This window comes from Ranitomeya variabilis, chromosome 8 (assembly GCF_051348905.1).
Source record: "Ranitomeya variabilis isolate aRanVar5 chromosome 8, aRanVar5.hap1, whole genome shotgun sequence".
In the NCBI taxonomy this organism is placed as follows: domain Eukaryota; kingdom Metazoa; phylum Chordata; class Amphibia; order Anura; family Dendrobatidae; genus Ranitomeya; species Ranitomeya variabilis.
In genome coordinates this window covers 133,858,218-133,882,378 of record NC_135239.1, presented here as the reverse complement: position 1 = coordinate 133,882,378, position 24,161 = coordinate 133,858,218, and the positions used below count along the sequence as shown (strand labels likewise).

Genomic DNA, 24,161 nt, shown 5'->3' with positions numbered 1-24,161 from the left:
CAACTATTGGGGTCCATTTTCTCCTGTTACCCTCGGTAAAATAAAACAAATTGGAGCTGAAATAAATTGTGTGGAAAAAAAAAAAAAAAAAAAAAAGTTACATGTTCATTTTTATTTAAACATTCCAAAAATTCCAGTTAAACACCTGAAGCGTTAATAAACTTCTTGAATGTGGTTTTGAGCACCCTGAGGGGTGCAGTTTTTAGAATGGTGTCACACTTGGGTATTTTCTGTCATATAGACCCCTCAAAATGACTTCAAATGACATGTGGTCCCTAAAAAAAAAAAATGGTGTTGTAAAAATGAGAAATTGCTGGTCAGCTTTTAACCCTTATAACTCCCTAAGAAAAAAAAATTTTGGTTCCAAAATTGTGCTGATGTAAAGTAGACATGTGGGAGATGTTACTTATTAAGTATTTTGTGTGACACATCTCTCTGATTTAAGGGCATAAAAATTCAAAGTTGGAAAATTGCGAAATTTTCAAAATTTTCTCCAAATTTCCGTTTTTTTCACAAACGCAAGTTATATCGAAGACATTTTACCACTATCATGAAGTACAATATGTCACGAGAAAACAATGTCATAATCGTTTAGATCCGTTGAAGTGTTCCAGAGTTTATAACCTCATAAAGGGACAGTGGTCAGAATTGTAAAAATTGGCCCGGTCATTAACGTGCAAACCACCCTCGGGGCCTAAGGGGTTAATAAGTGGGATTTCTTGCCTTATAAATGGTGTTTGGACCATCAGTTGTGTTGTGCAGAAGTCTGGTGGATACACAGCTGATAGTCCTACTGTTAGCTGCTTTTTTTCTTGCCATAATACAAATTCTAAGTAAAGAAAAAAACGAGTGGCCATCATTAATTTAACCCCTTCACCACGAAGCCTGTTTTCAACTTCCTGACCAGGCCATTTCTTTTCAATTCTGACCACTGTCACTTTGAGGTCATAACGCTGAAATGCTGCAACAGGTCTTAGTGATTCTGAGATTGTTTTCTCGTGATATATTGTACTTTATGATAGTGGTAAAATGTCTTCAATATGACTTATGGTTATTTGTGAAAAAAAAAACCCTGACATTTGGCGCAAATGTTGAAAATTTTGCAATTTTTGAACTTTGAATTTTTATGCCCTTAAATCGGAGAGATATGTCACAAAAATTAATTCATACATAACATTTCCCACAAGTGTACTATACATCAGCACAATTTTGGAACCAAAGTATTTTTTGTCAGGAAGTTATAACGGTTAAAAGTTGACCTGCGATTTATCATTTTTTACATAAAATTTACGAAACCATTTTTTTAGGGACCATCTCACACTTGAAGTCACTTTCAGGCATCTATATGACAGAAAATACCCAAAAGTGACACCATTCCAAAAACTTCACCCCTCAAGGTACTCAAAACCACATTCAATAAGTTTATTAACCCTTCAGGTGCTTCGCAGGAGCTGAAGCAACATGGAAGGAAAAAATGAACATTTAACTTTAGTCACAAAAATGATCTTTTGGCAACAATTTGTTTATTTTCACAAGGGTAAAAGGAGAAAATGATCAACTAAAGTTGTTGAGCAATTTCTCCTGAGTGCGCAGATACCCCATATGTTTGGGCGCACAGCAGGGCTCGGAAGGGAAGGAGCACTTTTTGAACACAAAATTGGCTGGAATTGAGAGCGGACGCCATGTCGCGTTGGAAGAGCGCCTGATGTGCCTAAACATTGGAAAGCCCCCACAAGTGACCCCATTTTGGAAACTAGACCCTTTAACGAACTTATGTAGCTGTGTGGTGTGCACTGTGAACCCCCAGGTTCTTCACAGAAGTTTATAACGTAGAGCCTTGAAAAAAAGTCACATTTTTTTCCACAAAAATGATCTTTTAGCCCCAATTTTTTTATGTTCACAAAGGTAACAGGAGAAAATAGACGACTAAAGTTGTTGCACATTTTCTCCTGAGTACGCCTATACTCCATTTGTGGGGGAAAACCACTGTTTGTTCGCACGGCAGGGCTCAGAATGGGAGGAGTGACGTTTTGGATTGCAGACTTTGATGGAATGGTCTGCGAGCGTCATGTTGCATTTGCAGAGCCCCTGATGTGCCTGAACAGTGGAAATCTCCCAAAAGTCACCCCATTTAGGAAACTAGACCTTCCAAGGAATTTATTTAGATATGTGGTGAGCACCGTAAACCTCCAACTGCCTCACAGAAAATTATAACGTTGAGTCGTGAAAATAAAAAAAAATTAATTTTATCCACAAAAATGATCTTTCCAGTCACCACCTGACAGCACCATGGAGGACGTCCTTCTTATCCATAGTGGGACAGGAAACCACGAGAGTTTAAAAGGACCCTCCCCCTTCCACCCTTCAGTGTTTTTCCTGTCCCACTGTGGATGGGAACGACGAGAGTTCCGTCTGTCCCGTGCAGAGAGTGAGGATCGGGGGGCTCGGCCTCTTCCTTCCCACTATCCGGTCTCTGAGTTGCTGACACCTGAGTAATAGGGTCCCTCAGCAGCACCAGTGCAGCGCTGCTCCTGGTAAAAGAAGGTCGCTTCCCCCAGGGGGGGCTCTCGGCCTCGGAGGATGTCCCCGAAAGTACCTGTTGATCGCTCCTGCAAGGGTGCTCCCTTCGCAAGCGATTCTGGAGTCGGGAGGTACACTGATCTCGGGACGCCGGCTGGAGCATGGCGGCAAGTAACTTCCGGTTCGCCGTGCCGCGCGTCACTTCCGGGTCGCGGCCGGGAACAGGAGTGGTCATCCTCTTCCTCCTGTGGAGGTATTTGGGACGAACAGCATCGGATAAAAAAGGTAGGTAGTGCGCAGCGGTAGCAGCAGCGGCAGCTATGGAAGAGTCAAACCCTGTAGCTGCAGTCAGCGCGGAGGTCCCGGTTACCCAGGCACATGTGAGTCCCACCTTGTGGAGTCTCCTTCAGCCCCTATCGAGCATGCCATTAGCAGTATTCTTATTTATTTTAGGGATGTCCCTCATCCGGAGAAAAGAAGAGGAATAAGAGATGCCCTTTGTGTGCCTCTAAACTCAGCATCTCCTGGTAGAAGCCTCTGTGTGAGGCATGCACTGCTCGTATTGTGGGGGAGGAACAGGCCTCCCTGATAACAAGCATGAGGGCCATGGTTAGAGAAGAAGTGCAGGCTTCATTTTCTAACTTATCTACTCCTCAGCCGATCAAGCCGGATCTCCAGGATCCCCCCAGGTCTAAAAAGAGACAGAGGGAGTCGGATCTGTCTTCTGAGGACAGTTCCTTTGAATCTGAGATGGACGAAGAGGATGTGTGCAGAGAGCCTCCTCAGAAGGGGAAAAAGTACTTATTTTCTTCTAATGATATTGATGAGCTTCTGGGGGCGGTGAGACCAACTATGCAGGTTGAAGAGCCTTCAACCACTCAGTCTGTCCAAGATGAGATGTTCGGGGGCCTGCGGTCTCAGACATCAAAGGTCTTCCCGGTTAATGCCCACATTCGGTAAGTCCCAGCCCGCTAGTCTCTCACTCGGCTCACAGTTAGCAGCTGTTAACCTCTTCATCACCTCTTCTCGCAGCTCAATGATATTAGAAGAGTGGGAAGAGGCAGAGAAAAGGATATCCATTCCGAGAGACTTTAGGCTACGTCTTCCTTTTGACCATGAGGAGGTCAAAGATTGGGAAGATATACCGAAAATCGACATCCCTTTAGCAAAGGTGTCTAAGAGAACTGCTATACCATTTGAGGACTCCTCGAACTTGAAGGAGCCTATGGACAGGAAGGCAGATGGTCTCCTAAAGAGAGCGTGGGAGAGTTTGGCCGCAGTAATCCGCACAAATATAGCGGCAACATCTGTAGCGAGATCAATGCATCTATGGCTTGACGATTTAAAAGAACAGTTGTCAGCCAAGACCTCTAGGGAGTCTATTGTTAATGCTATCCCTTTATTAAAACTAGCGACAGGGTTTCTTGCAGATGCTACTGCAGAGTCCGTGAGATTCACTGCTAGAGGCCAGTCATTATCAAATGCAGCCCGAAGGGCCATATGGTTAAAAAGCTGGTCAGGGGATAACTTGTTTTTTGAATGGACATGTTCCATTCCCTTTTCAGGAGGCGGAGTCTTCGGGCCTATATTAGACGACATTCTGGAAAAGGCTTCTGATGAGAAGAAGGGGTTTCCAGAAGAGAAAAAGAAAAAATTCCAGACCTTTCGTAGGCCCTATTACAGTCAGAGATCAGACTATAGGGGTAAGGGTAAACAAGGGAGATGGAGCTACCAGAAAGGAGGAGAAAATAGGAACCGAAGTAGAGATCCAGGTCCCTCAAATCCTAGATCAGAGTTCCGGAAAAAATGACGCCACCAGAATAGGGGGACGGTTGCTGAACTACCTAGGGGGAGTGGGAGGAAATTACCAAAAGCCCGTGGGTCCTGCAGGTTATATCTCAGGGATACAGGATAGAATTCGAATCCCTTCCCCCAGAAAGATATTTTGTATCCAACGTCCGTCTCTCTTCAGCCTCTCCAATATGGTCGGACGTACAGGATCTCCTCCGGATGGGGGCGATATCGCCTGTTCCTCCTCACCAAATAGGAACAGGTCACTACTCGGGTCTCTTTTCTATAAAGAAACCTTCAGGAGAATCCCGAACCATCATAAACCTCAAGCCTCTAAACAGATGGCTACAGTACAAAAGGTTCAAGATGGAGTCCATCCGCTCCACAATTCCCCTTTTAGTAAAGGACGTGGTAATGTGCACTTTGGACTTAAAAAGTGCATATTACCACGTACCAATATTTCCACTTCATCAGAGATACCTAAGATTTGCAGTAGAAAAGGAAGGGTCAATCTTCCATTATCAGTTTCGTTGCCTCCCATTTGGGTTAGCGGCGGCTCCAAGAGATTTCACAAAACTCATAATAGAGATCGTGTCTTATCTCAGGAAACGAGATATCAGGGATAATACCATATCTCGACGATTTCCTGTTAGTGGCAGACTCTGTTGGGCAACTCAAGATCGATTCTCAGTTGGTGATCTCCACACTGCAGAAGTTAGGTTGGGTGTTGAACTGGGAAAAATCACACCTAACTCCAAAATCAAGAAGACAGTTCTTAGGCGTAATACTGGATTCGAAGATCTGAAAATCGTTTCTTCCGGACGGAAGACGGTCCGACTTGATAAAGAAGGTTCGGCGGTTCACAAGAAATCGAGTGACAATAAGAGATGCAATGAAGATCCTAGGCATCATGACAGCCTGTATCCCATGTGTCAGCTGGAGTCAATTCCATTCCCATCAGTTACAAAGAGCGGTTCTAACATCATGGGACAGAAGACAATCTTCATTGGACAGGGAGTTTCTCCTATCTCACCGGGTCAGACAATCCCTACAATGGTGGATGGTGTCGGAAAACCTCCAGGTGGGTGTCCCTTGGGTCCAAACTCCAGCAGTCACGGTGACAACGGACGCAAGTCAACAAGGTTGGGGTGGCCAGGTACTCGGAAGATACTACCAGGGACAATGGAGTCCGGAAGACAGCAGCAATTCGTCAAACCACAGAGAGCTGCATGCGGTTTGGCAGGTTTTACGTTCAGCCCGGATCTTGTTGGAAAACAAGCACCTAAAGATCCTATCGGACAACGTGACGACGGTGGCTTTTCTTCGTCATCAGGGGGGTCCAAGGCACCCAAAGCTACAGCACCTGGCAAATCAGATCTTCGCCTGGGCAGAGAGATCGGTACTTTCGATTTCAGCGGTCCACTTAGAAGGCTCAAGAAACCAGATTGCGGACTTCCTGAGCAGAGAAAAATTATCACCCACAGAGTGGGAGTTGAACAGCAAGATTTTCGATACCCTGTGTCGCCGCTGGGGAACTCCGATGGTCGACCTATTTGCAACCAGAAGGAATGCGAAGGTAACAACATTTTATTCTCTGAACCCTCAGGAGAACCCGGCAGGGGTAGATGCCCTCTCTCAGTCGTGGAGCAGGGGTCTGCTGTATGCCTTTCCCCCTCTGGCTTTGGTGCCGAGGGTCCTCGGGAAGATATGCGAGGACAGAGCTCGAGTGATCCTAGTGGTTCCCTTCTGGCCCGGAAGAAGCTGGTTCCCTCTCCTAAAGAAACTAGCAGTAGACAATCCTTACCATCTTCCAGAATTGAGGGACTTACTCTCTCAGGGTCCAGTCCTTCATCAAAATCCAGAAAATCTGCAATTAACTGCGTGGATCCTGAGCGGCAGATCCTAAGAGCTAGAGGCCTGTCAGAGGGAGTAATTTCTATCCTACTACCAAGTAGAAAACCAGTGACTTCAATGATATATCTTAAGATCTGGAAAAAATTCTGCAGCTTTTGTGGAGATACAACAATCGATGTTGATTGCCCTAACATACCCAAAATTCTTTATTTCTTACAGCAGGGATTCAGGAAAGGGCTTAAACCGAGTACCTTAAGGGTTCAGATATCAGCCCTTAGCGTGTTCTATGATACTTCCCTGGCTGCCCATCCGTAGATCGCTCGGTTTTCTAAGGCAGTTATGAGATTAAGACCCCTAATTAGGAACATTATCCCTCCCTGGGACCTTAACTCAGTCCTTAATGAATTATGTAAGGAGCCCTTTGATATTAAAAAGGATATAAGCATTACCAATCTTTCCCTAAAAACAGTCTTTTTGGTAGCCATCACTTCGGCCAAAAGGTTGGGGGAACTTCAGGCCCTGTCCATTCAGAACCCTTATCTACAGGTATTCGATGATAGGCTGGTTTTAAGGCTTGACCCAGGGTTCCTTCCCAAGGTGGCTTCAGTTTCAAACACAAACCAGGAAGTTGTACTTCCATCCTTTTGCCAGTTTCCTAGGAACCAGAAGGAATCTTTCTTGCATAACCTAGATGTCAGGGAAACGGTACTTAAATACTTGGATATGACTAGGGCCTGGAGGCGAGATAGTAATCTCTTCATCCTTTACGGGGGTCCTAATAAGGGGAAAAAAGCCCCAAAATCCACCATAGCCAGATGGATTAGATCCGCTATTAGCGTAGCCTATCAGGCACGGGGAAAGGATCCTCCAGAGAGCCTTAAAGCTCACTCATCTAGGGCTATGTCCGCATCTTGGGCAGAGAAAGGGGGGGCCTCGGTAGATCAAATTTGCAGAGCAGCATCTTGGTCTAATATTAGCACCTTTTCAAAACACTACAAGTTAGACGTAGTCTCTTCCCAATTGGCTTTCAGCAGGAAGGTGCTTCAGGCAGTAGTCCCACCCTAGAACAGGATGTTTCCTTTGGTACTTCTCCATGGTGCTGTCAGGTGGTGACCTGGAAAACGGTTATTAGTCTTACCGATAATTGTATTTCCAGGAATCCATCCTGACAGCAGGGATAGTTCCCTCCCTAATGTAAATATGTGATATACTTATGTGAAGTAACATTTGTATTAAACTTGTTATGTTCGAAATAAATTTTCTGTTTGCATCCATCCAGATGTGTTACTTTGGAAGATCACTGAAGGGTGGAAGGGGGAGGGTCCTTTAAAACTCTCGTGGTTTCCTGTCCCACTATGGATAAGAAGGACGTCCTCCATGGTGCTGTCAGGATGGATTCCTGGAAATACAATTATCGGTAAGACTAATTACCGTTTTCCAGGACGTCCCACCTGACAGCACCACCAGGAGGTTGTCCTTCATATCCTTGATAGGGACAGAAACATGGAAGAGGTTAAATAGCCCCTCGACACCTCCACCCTTCAGTGTTTTTCCTGTCCCTATCAGGGATTGACGCAGGAGAGTGTTCTCCATACGGATTTACCTGATGCTGGATGTCCGGTTCCGTCGAGCTGGTGCTCCCATGTGCGGCCATATCCTCCTGGAGGGGGCTCGGGGGAGTCCCGGTGGAGGGACTCTTATATCGCAAGAAACCGATGGAGGTCCCTCACGCGATATGGGTCGAGCTGTGGGCTCCCGTCAGCTGCCTCATCCCATCACAAGGGCTCTGGGCAGCGGCTGCTGCGGCGGTGTCCGGCCGCCGATTCCCCAGTCCATGCTGTCTCTGCATGAGTCCGGCTTCATCTTCCTGAACTTCCAGCGCTTCACGTCATTGGGAGCGTGCCGGTGACTACTTCTAGGGGGCATGGCCAAATTCCGGAGTCGCCAGTGGTTTCCGGGGGTCCGGGCAACGTCGCAAAGCAGGGAAAAGGTCTGGGGCATGATGGCGCCAGAAGCAGATGGGCCCAGGCTGGTCAGCGTGCGTTCCAGATGACGCATGTGCGGTACAGCTCGGGACCTGCAAACACCGAAGATTGGCAGCAGCTGAGCTCAGAAGGAGGACGAATCAGATGTTTTGAAGTCGTGTAAGACTGACTATTTAATGACTGATTGTTGACAGCACACCTGACTTGGTAAGATGGAAGGTGCTAGACTTCCAGTCCCTAGAGCTGCCCACGGACCATGTGAGTAAACGTGGTGGGGAAGTACCTAGCAGGACTTGAGTTACGATAGCTTCAGGGCCTTCTTTTTACATTATATTTTAGGACATCCCTAAACGGTCTGCTACAACCACTAAGAAGGCTAAGGCTGTGTGCACACGTAGCACATTGCTCGCATTTTATTTGCTATAAAAACGCTACAAAAGTGCAAAAAAAACGCATACATTATGCATCCCATCATTTAGAATGCATTCCACAATTTTTGTGCACATGATGCGTTTTTTCCGTGAAAAAAATGCATTGCGGTAAAAACGCAGCATGTTTATTAATTTTGCGGATTTTTTGCGGATTTCCCACTATATTATTGCATTGGGAACCTCTGGAAAAATCCACAAAAGAAACGCACCAAAAACGCGGTAAAAACACATGGGGATTTCTTGCAGAAAATGTCCCTTTTTGCTCAGGAACTTTCTGCAAGAAATCCTGAACGTGTGCACATAGCCTAACAGATGTCAGTTATGTACCGCTAAACTCCCGGACAGTTATAACAAGAAGCTCTGCGAAGTGTGCATCGCTAAACTACTCAAGGACGAACAGGCTTCGTTATTAACTAACATAAAGACCATGATTGGGGATGAAGTCCAGGCTACTGTTTCTACGTTGGTGCCACATCAATCCCCTCATCCTAACAGGCCCAGATGGGATGTGGACCTGAGCTCGGAACAGGGAGAGGTATCAGGTTATTCAGACTCAGGTGAAGGTGACAATTCCTCAGTACTATTCCCAGAGGAACGCAAAAGATACCTTTTATTCGGACTCCCATGACAGCACTACGAGAGAGGGGATCTGCCCTTCAGGAACAGGAAACCTACAGATACAAAAGGGCGGCACCTTTCCCCATGCATCAGTTGGTTTCCTGTTCCTGGAGGGACAGATTCCTACGGATAAATATCCTTTAGGACCCAGGCCGGCCGGCCGAATCAGGTAGCGGGGGGGGTCTCCTACCTCGGCCGGTGCGGGAGTCCCTGGAGACGCCACGGTGGTCCTGGCTGGACTGCACGTCGGTGGCGTATGGCAGCAGGGAGCAGAGTCTGGAGGATTTTCTTGTCTCCATCAGCGCCAGCGCAGGTATGTATGCCCGTCCCTTCAGGTCTGTGCGGCGGTACAGCGGGATTGCGGTGTGCCGGTGTCAGGAGTTGGAGGCCGTCCGGAGCGCTGCTGTCCGTTCCCGGCGTCCTGCACCGCTCTCAGCGTGTGCTGGAGCGTTTCCGGGCAGAGGTGACGTCGGGGGCGGAGTCGGCGGGCGCTTCCTGGTCGCGGAGTGGCTGCGCATGCGCAGTCGACCCAAGATGGCGGCGCCCATCGGATCCTGAACGCCGGATTCATCGCAGGACCCGCTGACCTTCCAGCTGCAGCCTGAATAGCAGGGACCAATGAGGGTAGCGTCTGGCAGTCTGCTGACCGGATTCCGGGGGGATTTAAGCAGGTGTCGGATTTAGAACCCTGCTTTTGGTCACATTCTCATCATGGAGAGTGATGGTGATCAGCAGCCTCAGCTGCTGGATGAAGTGCGACAGAAGCTCAAGGGAAAGGACCATGTCGGGAGTGACCAGTCCAGTCGTAAGAGCTCATCCAAGCAAGGATCCAGAGCATCGACTAGCAAAGAACCCCCTCATATTCCGGTACCTGTTTTGGCGTGCACTGGTAAGTGATCTACGTGAATGTTCACTCAGTGATGCGGGCCCCTTATACTTTGTCATTTTAGGGGAAGAAAAGTACAGGCAAGACGAAACATAAGGAGTGCGCCCTCTGCGGGAGCCCCTTACCATATTCTTATCCCAAAAAATTATGCACCACGTGTATACAGCAGACGGTGAGGTCTACAGGAGTGGTAGGGGTTGAGTGACATCAGGTCGGTTAGAGGTTACCACCCTTATTGTCCTCCCCTAGGTAGCGGAAGAATCTATGAGTACGGCCAGTTTAAAGGAGATGATCCGCATGGAAGTAAGGGAATCCCTGCGGTCCCTATCCCAGGCGGGTGGTTCAAAACATAAAACTCCCTTGCTGTCTGATTCTTCGGAGGAAGAAAGAGCAGAAGGTTCATATGGCTCTATTCCCTCTTCATCTGAAGAGGACTCTGGCTGATTTTGCCTACCTCTGGACCGGGTTGACAAGTTAGTTAAATTAGTCAGAGGCACAATGGGCCAGGAAGAGCCTAAAACTCAACCTTCCAGGCAAGAGATAATGTTCAGCGGGTTGGATCATAAAAAACGTAGATCCTTTCCGGTGAACGATAAAATTCAGGATATAATTCTACGAGAGTGGAAGAAACCTGAAAAGAAAGGCTCGTTACCACCAGCATTGAAGCGCAGATACCCCTTTGATGATGTGGTTACCTGGGACAAGGCCCCTAAATTAGATGCTGCAGTGGCGAAAGCATCAAAGAAAGCCTCACTACCATTAAATTAAAGTACATACTTTGCTGTTTATTTTGAGTGATGTTAACTCATTGTATTTGGTTTCTGTACATAGTTACTGAAGAAGGCCAAGAAAGGCCCAAACGTTTTCTTTGTCTCTTTTGCAATAAAAAACAAAAGAGACCTGCCTTAAGTTGAGTGCCGGGTTTAATTTTATAGGACTATCCTATGGCCAGAGTGTTGATAAAAATGAGTTGGGGTACGGAGACCCATGAGGTCTTGATAGTTCGAGACTTGCTACACCCCGTCATAATTGAGCTGGACTTCAGCCTTTCATGGGGCTTGTGAGGAAAGGCAGAGGTGCCAAGTGACTCAGGCAGGAGCCAGCTCAACCCTGATGAATCCCCTTCGCAGTCTGAGGTGGATGAGTTCCCCTTGTGTGTCTTAGCTGCTGATAAGGATGAAACTGTGACCAGTGAGGTCGAGGTTTCTGGGAAAAATTTTGGGACTGCTCAAATGTGTCTGTGATCGATGGAGTTGCTCAAGAGTCGGAGGCTGACGCCAGGTTCCCACTCTTTGCAGTCAATGGTGAATTATTGTATCTGGTGACCACACGCAGTGGAGGTGAGATAGGGAGCAGCTGTTTGTTCCTGGACCCTACCGTCAGAGGGTTTTAGACATGGCTCATTCGCATGTTTTGGGGTGACATCTGGGGGTGGAAAAAACACAGGAGAGAATAATATAGAAGTTGTATTGGCTGGGGTGTTACTGGGAGATTCCGAATTATATTAGGACCTGCCCCACCTGACAGATAACCGTTCCCTCTACTTATGAAGTCCCCTAGTCCAGTTACCTGTAGTAGAGGTCCCTTTTAAGAGAATTGCCATGGACCTAGTAGGTCCTCTAGTTAAGTATGCACAAGGGCTCCAATATATACTAGTGGTAATGGACTGTGTGACCCGGTACCCTGAAGCAGTACCACTAAGGATCTCTTCGGCCAAGTGTATCACCCGGGAACTTGTCCATATTTTTGCTAGGACGGGCCTGCTAAAGGAGACTTTGACAGACCAGGGAACCCCCTTCATGAGCAAGGTAATGAGAGCTGTGTAGGGTCCTCCAGGTTGCCCAGCTGCGATCCTTAGTTTACCATTCGCAGACAGACGGCCTAGTAGAGCGCTTAAATAAAATCTTAAAGGCCATGCTTAAGAAAGTCATATAGAAGGTCAGTCGAGACTGGGAGTATCTGCTTCCGTTTCTGCTTTTTTCTGTCAGAAAAGTTCCTCACGCCTTAGATTGAGATATGGGAGAAAAACATAAATAAAAAGTAATATAAAAATCTGATACATTCCCTTTATGTGAAGTGATGAAAGGTACAACACTATTAGTGATCGAAAGCGCTCGCCGCTACTCGGTCCTCGCCTGAGTATCACTGTACTCGGCGAGTATCGAGCATTTCTGGGATTACTCAGCGGGAACTGAGGTCTCCACCCAGCATTTTTGGCGGACTTCAGAGACCAATTCATGCTGCAGAGATTGTCTGACAGGCCATGAAATGTCGCAGATATCTTTGTTGTGGTCGTGCAGTGATTGGCTTGGCTGCACAGCATCATCACAAGTATAAGAGACCTGGCGCCGCCCTGCTCGCCGCATTCAGCTCCGGATTCAGCGAGTGTAGGGAGAGCTGCTGCTGAGATAGGGTCAGAATTGTGCTTTTATTAGTTAGTGTAGTTCTGCAACTGTTCAGTCCGCAACTCCTGAGAAAACAACAGTCCTTTTTAGGGCTAATTCGTGGGTCCCAAGATTGCAGCGCTAGGTAGGCAGAGGAGACTATGTGCACATATCCACATCAGTGCAAGGCCTGCAGGCACTGTATGTGCGTACATAGCTCTCACTGCAAACCTCCAAAAGCTCCATTACTGTCTGCTGCTTATTTAATATATACAGTATATCTAGCTGCATTTTTCTGTTTTTGTTTTTTTTTGTTTTTTCTTCACCTGATACCTGCTCCTTTTTATTCTAAAGCAATCCATAGCCCCCTTATTTTAACATTTCTTTGCTTTTTCACGCTGCCTACTACAGCCAGGTTATTGAAATCTAACAACGTGCAAATCTACCATTTTTGGGGGGGGACCAGACACCAGATGTGTGTGCCAAAAAAATATTTTTTTTGTTTTTGTGTCATAGCCAACTTGTTGACACAATTTAGTTGTGCCCCCAAAATCAAAGCCTCATTTAGATCAGTCTGTTAACTGAGGCAGATGGCTGGTGTATCTGTGGTGGAAAAATCGTAGCTTTGCAGGCATACGTATCATAGTTCTGTGTGCTAGCCTTATTCAAAATTTTTTGTTTTCTAAAATTCACCAAAACCCCCCCCAAAAATGTATACAGCCTGTCACACTGAGACCTGGTGTATCGGTGGTGGAAAAATTGTAGCTTTGCAGGCATACTGATCAGATATAATTTAGCTTCAAATAAATACATTTGTGTTGAGCTTTTGCAGTAGTCCATTTAAAATGGGCAAGGGACGGGGAAGTGAACGTGACACTGATGGTGCATGCAGAGGACATGGCCAAGCTGAAAGTGGGCCACAACAAAGACCCACATCTTCTCGCTTGACCTTCCTGTCCCAGTTTCTAGGGGACCGCAGCACACCACTATTGAATCCAAAGCCGTGTGAAACGGTTATTGGTTGGATAGCGGCTAATGCTTCCAGTCACTTAGCTGCCACCACCACCACCATGTCTTCCACATGGTCCAGTCCGAGTAGCCATGAGTGTGGAATGGATATTCCTCACCCTGATCCTCCTGTCTTCCACCATGCCGAGTGCCGTGAGACAACTGATCCCACATTTAAACACTCTGAAGAGCTGTTCAGTTTTCCCTTTCAATTTTCCGGACTCTCGGCTGGTCAAATTGAAGTGGGGCCATATGAGATCAGATGTAGCGATGCGCAAAGCTTTGAACAGCCACAGTCACGCGAAGGCGATGGTGGGAAATTGTCACAAGAGGTGGACGATTATGAGACACAATTGCCAGAAAGTCAGGGGGAGCAGGGTGCGAATGTGGAAGACGAGGTTGTGGATGACAGTGACTGACCCAACCTGGCAGGAGGACATGCAGAGCGAGGACAGCAGCACACATGGGGAAGGAGGCATATCACCCCAACAGGCAGGAAGAAGCAGTGTGGTGGCCACAGACAGAAGGTGTGCATCCGTTCCCCGTAACACCAACATGAGGGAGGTTGCCATTCCAACTGTTAGATCTTCCCGAGTCTGGTTATTTTTTAAACACTTTGCCGATAACACCAAACAGGCCATTTACAGCGCTTGCCATGCCCGCATCAGCAGGGGTAGCAAAACTACCAGCCTGACCACCACCAGCATGATCAGGCACATGGCAGCAAAGCACCCGACTTTCTGGGCTGAACCCCAGGCTCCAGGAACACTGTCTGCAGGTGACACCACTGCTTCTTCCACTGTTTTGCGTAGAAGCCAATTCCCAGTCCACCGTGCATGTGAAAATGCCTCTAGCCCTGCACCTGTTGTTGCCCACAGTCAAGCAGCACCATCATCAAGCCTGTCCACGTCCTTGTCCCAGCAAAGCCTTCAGCCTCCAGTCATTGGAGCACAAGCTGAAATACCCAGACAACACCCCACATGCCACAGTCCTAAATTCTTACATTTCTCTTCTGCTTGTGCTCGAAATGTTGCCTTTTAGGCTTGTTGAGATGGAAGCTTTCCACAACCTGTTGGCGGCGGCCATCCCAAGGTACTCTCTCCACTATTTCTCACGGTGTGCTGTACTGGCATTACACCAACATGTGTCCAAAAACATTACCTGTGCCCTCAACAATGCTGTTACTTGGAAAGCACCTAACAACGGACACGTAGACAAGTGCTTGTGGCCAGGGACGGAACATCTCTCTGACGGCACACTGAGTTAACATGGTGGAAGTCGAGACCCAGTCGGACCTTGGGATGGAACACCTCCTCCCCACACCGAGGTTTGCGGCCCTATGTCAATCAGGGCTGCCCCCACAGTCTACAGCTCCTGCACCACCTCCTCCTCTTCAGCCTCCATCTCTGAAATCAACACATCAGTCAAAAGCTGGAAGCACTGCCGCAGCCTAGCGGCAACAGGCTATGCTGAGGCTAATCTGCATATGTGACAAACTGCACAATGCAGAAGAGTTTTGGACAGCGCTGAAAGAGCAGTCAGATATTTGGATGACACCGCTGAACCTACAGCCAGGCATGGTCGTGTGTGACAATGGCTGAAACCTGGTGGCTACTCTGAGGCAAGGTGAGCTCACACACGTACCTTGTCTGGCCCATGTGCTTAACCTCGTGGTTCAGCATTTTCTGAAAAGCTACCTGGATCTGCTAGTGAAAGTGAGCCGTCTGCCCTTTTTTAGAAAGTCAGCTTCAGCTGCCCTTGCTGTGCTTCAGCAGCTTTTTCAGCTTCCGGCTCACCGACTGGTGTGTGATGTCCCCACGCGTTGTAACTCTACACTTTTTATGTTGGAAAGGATTTGTGAGCAGAAGAGGGCAGTTGTTGATTACCAACATCAACAAGGCCGTCGATATTCAGTTCAGACTCCACACATAAGACCTCAGGAGTGGACATGGATGTCTGACATATGTACCATCCTACAAAACTTTGAGGACTGCACCAAGATGGTGAGCAGCGATAACTCCATAATTAGCGTCACCATCCTACTTCTCAGCATTCTGAAAACCTCTCTGCTCACAATAAGAGGATGCATTGCAAGCAGAGTATGAGGACATTGATCAAGGAACCATACAGGGGGATTACACTCAACCCAGCCTCATGTCTTCCCAACTTGGATTGGTAGGAAATGAAGAGGAATAATAGGAGCTACTTTCAGGCGCTATAGACGGTACTACAAGCACAGCTGTCATACCTTCTGTTCAGCGGGGATGGCCTGAGGAGAGGGAGGAGGATGAGGAGGAGAAAGACCACATGGTCAGTCGTCCTGTTGGTGAAGATACAGAAGTCTTGCCTGTTAGCAGTCTGGCAGGCATGGCTAACTTTGTCGCGCAGAGTTTTACGTGACCCTCGCATTATAAAATTTTTTGGTGACACACATTACTGGTTGGTGACACTTATAGGCCCACGCTACTAGGAGAACTTTCAATCTCTTCTGCCAAAGGCAGAGAGGTGTACTAAATTGTTGCAGTACCAGAGGGCCCTTGAAGCGGAAATACTTCCAAAATTCCCATGTGAGAACGCTGGCATCAGATGTCAGTTTGTTGTACAACCAAGGAGTCCAAGCGAGAGAGACAAGAATAATCCAGCTCAGGCAGGAGAACAATGGCAAAGTTCTTGAACAGTTTTCCCAGACAATCCCATCGTGGTGGCAGAGGCAAGGGGTGCTGTCACAAGAAGTGCAGTGTTTGGGAAGATGCTGAGGGAGTACCTTGCAGATCGCACAAACTTCCTTCGGGATTCCTCTGTGCCTTTTAATTATTGGGTATCAAAGCTGGACACGTGGCATGAACTGGCTCTCTTCGCCTTGGAGGTCTTGGCCTGCCCTGCTGCTAGCATTCTGTCTGAGTGGGTTTTTAGTGCCGATGGTGGAATTATAACAGATAATGAAAATGCTGACAGGCGGATTCTTACAAAAATGGACAAGGGCTGGCTTGGGCCAGACTTCTGTACACCACCAAGTAAAAACAGCGAAACATAATCTCAAATACATTTTTTTTTAGGAGGTGTATTCTCATGCACCTCTTCACAACCACGCATGGGTATACGCTTCCTTAGTTGGTCGGTTTGGTGTTAGCCTTATCCTCATCATCCACAACCAGTAGAACACCAGGGTGAACGGATTCTGTGATGCCCAAGTCACTTTTTTTTGTGCAAGGGTGTTTTTATGATGCCCGTTACTAATTAGAAACCAAAACAAATGTTACTCCCACAGGGTGAAATGTCAAAAAAGAGTTGTGCGTCTATTATTCCCACTTATTGTTTTCCACTTTACCTTTCTCTGGAAAGTCCTCTAATGAGGTGGAGTATACTTCTATAATAGTAAATTATTCAAAGACTTTTATATTTAATTTTTATTTATATCCCTGTCTCTGAGCTGTTGCTAGAGACAAACAGATCTTGTTGGACACATTCTGGCTTCAAATATGTGAACCTGTGTTCGCCCCTCCCTTTTGATATTTACTTTCATGGGTGGATTCAAATCCTTTATTTGCTTGATTTCAATATGATTAATCTATGTCTCCTCATTCTCCACCACTAGATCACCAGGCTTAACGTCTTCTGTGCCGCTACAGGCAGTCCCAGTGTTTGCAAGGGTGTCTATGATGCCCATATTATATTTTTTAAAAATGTACCCCCCATGGGGAAATGTTTGTTAGCCCATACACTTAGTGTATGGGCATTACAAGTCTAGGAGACCCACTCCTTTAAATTGGGACTAGTTTTTAATGGGGCCTTCCTCCACCTCTCATCATTTTTCCACCACTAGATCACCAGGGTGCATCAGTGCTGCAACACAGTCAATTTTTCGACAAGGGTGTCTATGATCCCCATGAAATAATTTTTAAAAATGTACCCCCCCCCCCCCCATTGGGGAATTGTTTGTCAGCTCATGCACTACATTGCAAGTCTGAGACCCACACCCCTACATTGGGCCTACTTCTTAACTCGATTTCCTGCAATGTCTCTTCCTCACCTGCCACTAGATGAGCAGGGTGAACGGGCTGTGTACTGTTATAGACCACTGCATTTTGGGCAAGGGGGGGCTGTAATGGCACTAGTTTTTTTTTTTATTAAGATGGATGCCCACCATTGGGGAATTGTTTGTCAGCTCATGCACTCCATTACAAGTCTCAGAGACCCACATCCCTACATTCGGCCTACTTTTTAACTCCGTTTCCTGCAATGTCTCTTCCTTCTCTTCGACTACATGACCTAGGTGAACATCTTCTGTACTGTTATAGGCCACGGAATTTTGGGGAAGGGGCGCTGTGATGGCAATAGCATTTTTTTAGAAAAGGTACCCCCCATTGGTGAAACCACATCCTTGTTGGCAAAGACTTCATAACATTTGTGTACCTTAAAGAGCTCACTTGAAAAGCTCCTTTTTGTGTTGCCTGGTTGCTCTCATTGGACACAAACACTTCATATAAATTTGATAAAACAATGCTGTTGGTTTCGCTCAGTAGTTCATTACAAATATTTCTTTGTCCACTATATTAGTTTCTCTCCTTGAGAGCCATAACTTTGGCTGCATCAAATGGTAAGAGTTCAATACAAAAATGTGATGGCTGAATACTTGTAGATGCAGAGGACTTACGGTAATCAATTTTGGCTGAGAGAACTTGTATGAGGGAGACTGCATGTTCCTTCTTTCTTTTTTGGATAATAAACAGGAATAATAATAAATGGTCTTTTTATCTGTAAAGTAATTTTTTGAAAGGATGTCAGATCATCTATTGTGTCTCCAATATTTACTACACAGCCGAACGGAACAGTTATGGAAAACTGAGCATGGTCACAGTTATGGTTTAACGCATCTTCACTTTCTTGCAGTTCTCAATTTTATTTCCGGAATTCATAGTAGCAGCTTGTTTTAACATTACTTACCTATAGATACTGGTCAAGAAGATTGTCATGATTATCCAGAGTAAGCTTAAGTTTTTCTAGAAAGGCTGAATATAGATATGATTGCTGTTAATAGTGTAGTGCAAATATACAAATGGCGATTTTTAATCCAGATTGAAATATACTGTATGCATTCAGACAATTACATAGCTTTTTCTTGCAAAACATTTACTGATGTGACAGACAATGCTCATAGTGACACAATCTTGAGAAATGTTTGTTCACTTCACAAACCGTTCTAAGCTTCTATATGTCTGTTGTTTGGCGTTGTAAAACATTAAGGTTTACTGAACCTCTGCCTGTGGTGCTTTTATCTAAATCCTTGTGGCTTTTATATTCTAAGGATTTATGGCCTCTCGTCTGATGACTCCATGATATATCAGTTTCATCCGACCTTGAAAGCTGACCACTTGAAGGGCTGGGTGAAACTAGAGTTACTACATAGTGTAAATCACTATATAAGACCAGAGAAACATGACTAAGATAGATGCAAAAACTGAGGTACCTGTACATGTACACTATGGTCATATCTGCATAATTGGGGGACGCCCATGCAGTGTAGTGAATATCCCATGGGTTCCCTGTCTTGGTGTTGCTTCTCTGATATTCCAGACAGATGAGGTTTAAAAGCCTCTTGGTGATGATGTAAGTATACTGTATGTAGTTAATCTTTATATATACTTAATCATTATATGTATTTAATCCTTATATGGACTTAAAGGGAACCGTGGCCCGAGATCCCACCCCGCTGTGTGAATAAATCAGAAGAGACTGCGGGGCGGGATCTCGGGCCGCGGTACACGGAGGCGCGAGAATAAAGACATCATGTGATGTGAGTCAAAGGGCAGCGCAAATTGCACATGTCCGAAAACAAAAAACTTGCAATCCTGGTGCCGGGGACGTAAATGAATGCAGAGGAGGCGGCGCATGGAGGAAATGAGTGGTGGGTGGGAGGCGTTTGTGTCTGGGGGGGAAAACATGACCCCCGGACAGACAACCGGTATGGCGGGTAAATTATAAAAATGAATACTTCTGCGTTGGAAGGGACCCCAAGTAAAAGAACCACCTTGACAGAATGCAGCGTTAGTGCTGCACAAGGTGGCTCTTTTATTTAAAAACGCCAGGGGGGTGACAAAGTTCCCTTTAACCTTTGTATGTTCACATATACAAAAGTGTATGCACTCATACTATTCAATCATACTATTCCTTGAATTTTGTACTTTGAAATAAAATTGTGTTATATTGCAAATATTAGCCTTCTTTAACCCCTTTCTGACCTCGGAAGGGATAGTACGTCCGAGGTCAGAACCCCCGCTTTGATGCAGGGCTCTGGCGCTGAGCCCGCATCAAAGCCGGGACATGTCAGCTGTTTTGAACAGCGCCACCATTGATTCCAGCCAATCTTGCGTTGAAAAAGTCAAATGGTGCTCTCTCCCTCCCTAGCCCCGACGTGTGCCCAGTGGTTTACCCCCACATATGGGGTACCAGCATACTCAGGACAAACTGGACAACAACTTTTGGGGTCCAATTTCTCCTGTAACCCTCGGGAAAATAAAATATTGTAGGCTAAAAAATTATTTTTGAGGAAAGAAAAATTATTTTTTATTTTCACGGCTCTGCGTTATAAACTTCTGTGAAGCACTTGGGGGTTCAAAGTGCTCGCCACACATCTAGATAAGTTCATTTGGGGGTCTATTTTCCAAAATGGGGTCACTTGTGGGGGGTTTCTATTGTATAGGCACATCAGGGGCTCTGCAAATGCAACGTGACGCCCGCAGATCATTCCATCAAAGTCTGCATTTCAAAACGTCACTACTTCCCTTCCGAGCCCCGACATGTGCCCAAACAGTGTTTTACCTCCACATATGGGGTATCATCGTACTCAGGACAAACTGGACAACAACTTTTGAGGTCCAATTTCTCCTGTAACCCTTGTGAAAATAAAAAATTGCGGGCTAAAAATCATTTTTGAGAAAATAAAAAATATTTTTTATTTTCACGGCTCTGCGTTATAAACTTCTGTGAAGCACTTGGGGGTTCAAAGTGCTCATCACACATCTAGATTAGTTCCTTGGGAGGTCTAGTTTCCAAAATGGGGTCACTTGTGGGGGAGCTCCAATGTTTAGGCACACAGGGGCTCTCCAAACGCGACATGGTGTCCGCTAACGATTGGAGCTAATTTTCCATTCAAAAAGTCAAATGGCGCGCCTTTCCTTCCGAGCCTTGCCGTGCGCCCAAACAGTGGTTTACCCCCACATATGAGGTATCGGCCTACTCAGGAGAAATTGCCCAACAAATTTTAGGATCCATTTTATCCTGTTGCCCATGTGAAAATGAAAAAATTGAGGCTGAAAGAAATTTTGTGTGAAAAAAAAAAAAAAGTACTTTAATTTTTACGGATCAATTTGTGAAGCACCTGAGGGTTTAAAGTGCTCACTATGCATCTGGATAAGTTCCTTGGGGGGTCTAGTTTCCAAAATGTAGTCACTTATGGGGGAGCTCCAATATTTAGGCACACAGGGGCTCTCCAAACGCGACATGGTGTCCGCTAAAGATGGGAGCCAATTTTTTATTCAAAAATTCTAATTGCGCTCCTTTCCTTCTGAGCCCTGTCGTGCGCCCAAACAGTGGTTCCCCTCACATGTGGTGTATCAGCGTACTCAGGACAAATTGGACAACAACTTACAGGGTCCAGTTTCTCCTTTTACCCTTGGGAAAATAAAAAAAATTGTTGCTAAAAGATAATTTTTGTGACTAAAAATTTAAATGTTCTTTTTTTCCTTCCATGTTGCTTCTGCTGCTGTGAAACACCTGAAGGGTTAATAAACTTCTTGAATGTGGTTTTGAGCACCTTGAGGGGTGCAGTTTTTAGAATGGTGTCACTTTTGGGTATTTTCAGCCATATCGACCCCTCAAACTGACTTCAAATGTGAGGTGGTCCCTAAAAAAAATGGTTTTGTAAATTTTGTTGTAAAAATGAGAGATCACTGGTCAAATTTTAACCCTTATAACTTCCTAGCAAAAAAAAAATTTGTTTCCAAAATTGTGCTGATGTAAACTAGACATGTGGGAAATGTTATTTATTAGCTATTTTGTGTCACATAACTCTCTCGTTTAACAGAAGAAAAATTCAAAATTTGAAAATTACGAAATTTTCAAACTTTTCGCCAAATTTCCATTTTTTTCACAAACGCAAAAATTATCAACCTAAATTTACCACTAACATGAAGCCCAATATGTCACGAAAAAACAACCTCAGAACCGCTAGGATCCATTGAAGCATTCCTGAGTTATTACCTCATAAAGGGACACTGGTCAGAATTGCAAAAAACGGCCAGGTCATTAAGGTCAAAATAGGCTGGGTCATGAAGGGGTTAACCTGATTGCTAAACGGCGGAGCGAGAAAAAATTTTGAAATGCCAGAATTACGTTCTTTTGGTCGCCGCGACATTGCATTAAAATGCAATAACGGGCGATCAAAAGAACGTATCTGCAACGAATTGGAATCATTAGAAACGCCAGCTCGGCACGCAAAAAATATGCCCTCAACTCAACCCCAGATCATGAAAAATGGAGACGCTACGAGTATTGTAAAGTGGCGCAATTTATTTTCTTTTTTTAGCAGAGTTTGAAATTTTTTTTCACCACTTAGGTAAAAAAAATAACCTAGTCATGTTAGGTGTCTATGAACTCGTACTGACCTGGAGAATCATAATGGCAGGTCAGTTTTAGCATTTAGTGAACCTAGCAAAAAAGCCAAATAAAAAACAAGTGTGGGACTGCACTTTTTTTGCAATTTCACCGCACTTGGAATTTTTTTCCCATTTTCTAGTACATGACATGCTAAAACCAAAGATGTCGTTCAAAAGTACAACTTGTTTCGCAAAAAATAAGCCCTCACATGGCCATGTTGACGGAAAAGTAAAAAAGTTATGGCTCTGGAAAGAAGGGGAGCAAAAAACGAACATGGAAAAATGGAAAATCCCAAGTCATGAAGGGGTTAAAGCCGTATCTGAACCTTAGTGTTAAAAACTTGGCAAATAAAGTTGCCAAATTCTCCTGTAAATAATTCTACAAAGATCATACTATTAAAAAATATAAAATGTTGATAGTCCTTCAATGTACTGCATCCTGCTCTCAACATATTGTCGGGATTCCATTACCATTTGAAAACCAAGAAAGGGTTTGACAGCTTGAGGTTTCATGCTACACTATTTTATTTTATTTTTTCAAACTAACCGTCTCCTGTCTCCAATCACATCATTCAGACTGCATTGTTGGGTATTCTCAAAAGTTTAACTGAAAACAGACATCATTTTGTGTCACATTAGTAAACATTGTAGTCTTGCAAGGTTTTAAAGTAATCTGTTTCACTTGCTTTTGGACTAATTGGTGATATTTTTATCAGCCAAAACTCTGAGGTTTTATCAAGTTTTGGTGGAAGAGATACAGATTCTTTCCTTTTTTGCCTTGCAATCTGTTCTCCTTAACTTTGTGATTTTATGTGATTTTTTTTTTTTATTTGTACATTGAGAATTGGATTTGGTAGGGCAAGAACGCACTTTTCAGACATTTGAAAATAATCTTTTGGAACCGTGCCTTGTTTAATGTCCACCATCTTCCAATGTATGATATTTGCCTACAGTTTAACTACAGTTCACTGAATGCTTTTCTTTTCCATAAGAAAACGATTTCAGGGAAGCAATATTATTTTCTTTATCTGATACTATAACAGTCGAAAAAAAATATAATGATCTTCAAGTGTTTCTGTAGAGAAAACTCACACTTTGCATGGAAGTGTAATTAATTTTTTTTAGCGTCGAAATGCCATTTACTTTGATATGTTGCCCCATTAATAATTACTTGGGTAGATTAAAGGGAACCTGTCACCCCCAAAATCGCGGGTGAGGTAAGCCCACCGGCATCAGGGGCTTATCTACAGCATTCTGGAATGCTGTAGATAAGCCCCCCGATGTATCCTAAAAGATTAGATAAAGACATTAGATTATACACACCCAGGGGCGTTCCCGCTGCTGGTCCGGGTCCGGCGCCTCCCATCTTCATCAGATGACGTCCTCTTCTGGTCTCCACGCTGCTGCTCCTGCGCAGGCGTGCTTTGTCTCCCTGTTGAGGGCAGAGCAAAGTACTGCAGTGCGCAGGCGTGGGCCTCTCTGACCTTTCCCGGCGCCTGCGCACTGCAGTACTTTGCTCTGCCCTCAACAGGCGTCAGGAATGCTTCCAGGGGCGATCCCCATGATGTTTGTGTCAGTTGAGCAGTGTTTCCATCATTTTCAGACGTTTTTAGACCTTAAAAGGACCCCCGGGGTGGGGATCACGGTAAAAATACTCGGGTCTCTCATAGACTTACATTGGGCTCGTTGCTCGGGTCGAAGGACCCGGGCAATGAGCACCCAAGCATTTTAGTGCTCGCTCATCACTAATCACTATCTATTAATGTTGTGCCCCTTTTCGTTCTGTTTTTTTCCATACAGGGAAAAGTTTCTCATAACAACATTTGCTTGTCGTCTGTGTTTGTAAGTGAAGATGGGCACTGGAAATTAGGTGGAATGGAAATGGTCTGTAAACTAACAGAGGTAACTGCAGAGGTGAGAAAAATATCCTAAAATGTGCAAAAGATAAATGTATAGAGGTCTCTTCCCACGCATAGTGTCAATGTTTTTGTTAGATTATTCTTTTACGCTACTCCACATCACGATTTTTT

The 24,161-nt window shown here is 45.2% G+C and overlaps 1 protein-coding gene across 6 annotated transcripts in view; it reads left to right on the top strand.

Moving 5' to 3' along the window:
* Positions 1–24,161, top strand: part of SCYL3 (SCY1 like pseudokinase 3) — a 395,128-nt gene that overhangs the window by 85,046 nt on the left and 285,921 nt on the right. For 4 of the 6 annotated variants that reach the window (XM_077276721.1, XM_077276718.1, XM_077276717.1 and 1 more), the window contains one exon: positions 23,932–24,045. In XM_077276721.1, coding sequence (XP_077132836.1) covers positions 23,932–24,045 — 114 coding nt within the window. The remainder of the gene's footprint in view (positions 1–23,931; positions 24,046–24,161) is intronic. The other 2 variants (XM_077276719.1, XM_077276716.1) reach the window with 1 other exon arrangement.